The sequence below is a fragment of the Tupaia chinensis genome, unplaced genomic scaffold (genome assembly GCF_000334495.1).
Source record: "Tupaia chinensis unplaced genomic scaffold, TupChi_1.0 Scaffold000286_1, whole genome shotgun sequence".
NCBI classification, from domain to species: Eukaryota; Metazoa; Chordata; class Mammalia; order Scandentia; family Tupaiidae; genus Tupaia; species Tupaia belangeri.
The window spans coordinates 196,278-198,760 of NW_006159770.1; the positions used below are offsets into that span (position 1 = coordinate 196,278).

Below are 2,483 nucleotides of genomic sequence, written 5' to 3' on the forward strand. Positions count from 1 at the left end.
CATTCCTGCGTGGGGCTGCAGTTAGTGTTGGGTTCTGTGAAAAACCTTAGAGAAAGACCCCTCATTTGGGAGGACTTAGACCGGGACCAGGGTGGGGGCAGTGAGGCACCTGACCGCATCGATTCTGTCCCCTCCCGGTCTCTGCTCAGTGCTGGTCCTTCCCCACCTTCGTGACGGCCGCTCAGTCTCCACCAGGGCGGTACCTCTCCGCCTCACCCTGCGACGTCTTGGACTTGGATGAGCGCAGCCACACCCCTGCCGTCGCTCTGGTCAACTTCCCACAAGTCCGACTTGACTTACAAAAACATAGCTTCGTGCTCTGCTCAGCCCTTTGCCATCTGGTCCCCAAAATGTCCCCATGACACAAAGAGTCTCAAAAGTCGCTAAGGCTGCCGTGCAAGCCACCTCCCACAGCATGAAGAGACGGCGTGTCCTCCTGTGCTCGAGCTGGCTGTGGGCCTCTCCTGGGGGCGGGCTCACCAGGCACCCCCCGCTGTAGCGAGCGGGAGTCAGGGAGCAGGGGGTTATTTTCATTTTTATTAAAGCAAACTTTACATAACTTAAAATTAAGCAATATTTTAAAGACATTTTTGTTGTACTTGCCAGAAAGACAGAGAGGAAGTGAGGACCCACCCCCAGGGGCGGAGCCACACCGCAGTCCCGTCTCCATTCTCCTCCCGGGATATTGGGCATGCACACACACACCCGGTGTGTCAGGCTGCTGGCTCTGGGACTTGAACCGCAGTCAGTCATGTGGGAGTCCAGCACCTTAACCACTACACCACCTTCTGGCCCCAAAATGAAGCTTTTGAAAGTGAGCCACCACTGGCTTGCAGTGCCTTCACAATGTGCAACCATCACCTCCGTCTATACCACCCTGGGGTGAAACCCTGGAGCTGATAACCCGCCATTCCCAGTCTCTGCCACCCTCCAGCTCCTGGCAATCTCCCATCTGCTTCCGGATCTATGGTTTACCTTGCTGGCCTTTGGAGCAGTGTTCGGACATTGGACCGCTTTTCCAGCATGAAGGGATGCCACGGACAGTGAACTCTTACAGTAAAGAGGAATGCCACGCCCAACCTCCTGAGAGGACCAGGCCCATCGCAAGAGCACAAGGACATTTATCGGCCTGTGGCGCCTGGGTGAGGGCTCGGCCTGAGAATAGCCACCGGCAAGCACAGAGGACTGAGGGGGAACATGGAGGAGTTTGCAGAGGACAGAGCAGAGCCGTGGACCTGAGAGTGTTAGAGATCTTTCTGGAACCCCTAATGGGAAGGGACAGAGAAAGAGGCCAGTGTGGTGATCTGGTCAGGGGACCGTGAGAGCCACAGTGTGCAAAATATCAGTGAGGAAACTTGAGCTTGCACTTGCTTCTCCCATCGCAAATATGGCATGTCCTTGGACGAGAGCCAGACACTGACTCAACAGCCCCTGAAGAGGCACCAGAAGGCCCAGAGCCCTCCGTCCACAGCCGCAGCCTCTTCCTTCTTGCTTGCATGCCCCCCACTCTCCACACATGTTCCCTAGTCCACTCCCACAATCTTTCCTTTGGATAAAACCTTGTCTGGGGTTCTAATGGCAGGCCCTGGGGCTACAGACATCTGGTCGACCCCCATCCTCACAGCCATGGGATTTCCGGGCCTGAGGAAGAGGCGGGAGTGGCCTCTGCTCAGCTCTGACTCTGCGCAGCGGGCGTTTCTTCCGGCTGTGCCAATCCTCCGCGAGGAGCCCCACCAGGACTACCAGAATCACAGCGCCAAGACATATCCGGACCAGATTGCCCTGGGTATAGTACTGGCGGGCAGGAACTGGAGGAGTGAGGGAGACAGAGGAGGTGCTAAAGCTCAGCTCAAGATGCTCCACGCCACATCCTGGGTTTCTATAGTCGTCTGCCTGGTGTGGGACCCCAAGATGCCGATCTCCTTCCTAGAAGGTCCCTGCCCTCCCCACCAAGGGTGAAGCTAGACAACTGCCCTTCTTGCTGAGCACCCACTGTGACAGCGCCCTGGTGCAGCGCCCTCCCCGGCAGCTGCGGACACTACCCGGGTACCTAACTGTAGAAGGGAAGGGGTCTACAGAACGGGGGAGATGGGACTCCCTTCTCTGACTCTGGAAAGTCTCAGCCTCCCCCCTTGATCTTCCCGCCCAAACCCGACCTCCGTTCGCTGCCATCCCACCAGCCCTGACTGCACACGCCAGAACCGCGCTCACAGGCGTGGCTCCTGACAGGGGAGGACGTCAGCCCTGGGTGAAGGGACGGGAACAAAGCAGTCTGCAGAGGACGACTTACCGATGGGAGCGTGTGGCGCCCTTGGGGGGACAGTGATGTTCCTGGAGGACTCTGGGAATCAAAAAAAAGACTACTTGTGGACAAACGAAGTCAACTGCCCACTCCTGACTGTCCCACCCTGAAAGCACACTTCAAAGACCACAGGAGCAGCCGCCGTGCCCCACCGTCAGGGTGGGCTGGAAGCCCAGGTCCG

General features: G+C 57.7%; 1 protein-coding gene across 2 annotated transcripts in view; it reads right to left on the minus strand.

The window, feature by feature from the left end:
* Positions 1 to 522: 522 nt before the first annotated feature.
* The window catches only part of GP6 (glycoprotein VI platelet), a 9,666-nt gene continuing 7,705 nt past the window's right edge, over positions 523 to 2,483 (minus strand). For both annotated transcript variants that reach the window (XM_027772583.1, XM_027772585.1), the window contains exons 5-6: positions 2,291 to 2,341; positions 523 to 1,808 (exon numbers count right to left, since the gene is read on the minus strand). In XM_027772583.1, the coding sequence (XP_027628384.1) occupies positions 1,573 to 1,808; positions 2,291 to 2,341 (287 nt within the window). In that variant the 3' untranslated portion in view covers positions 523 to 1,572. The remainder of the gene's footprint in view (positions 1,809 to 2,290; positions 2,342 to 2,483) is intronic.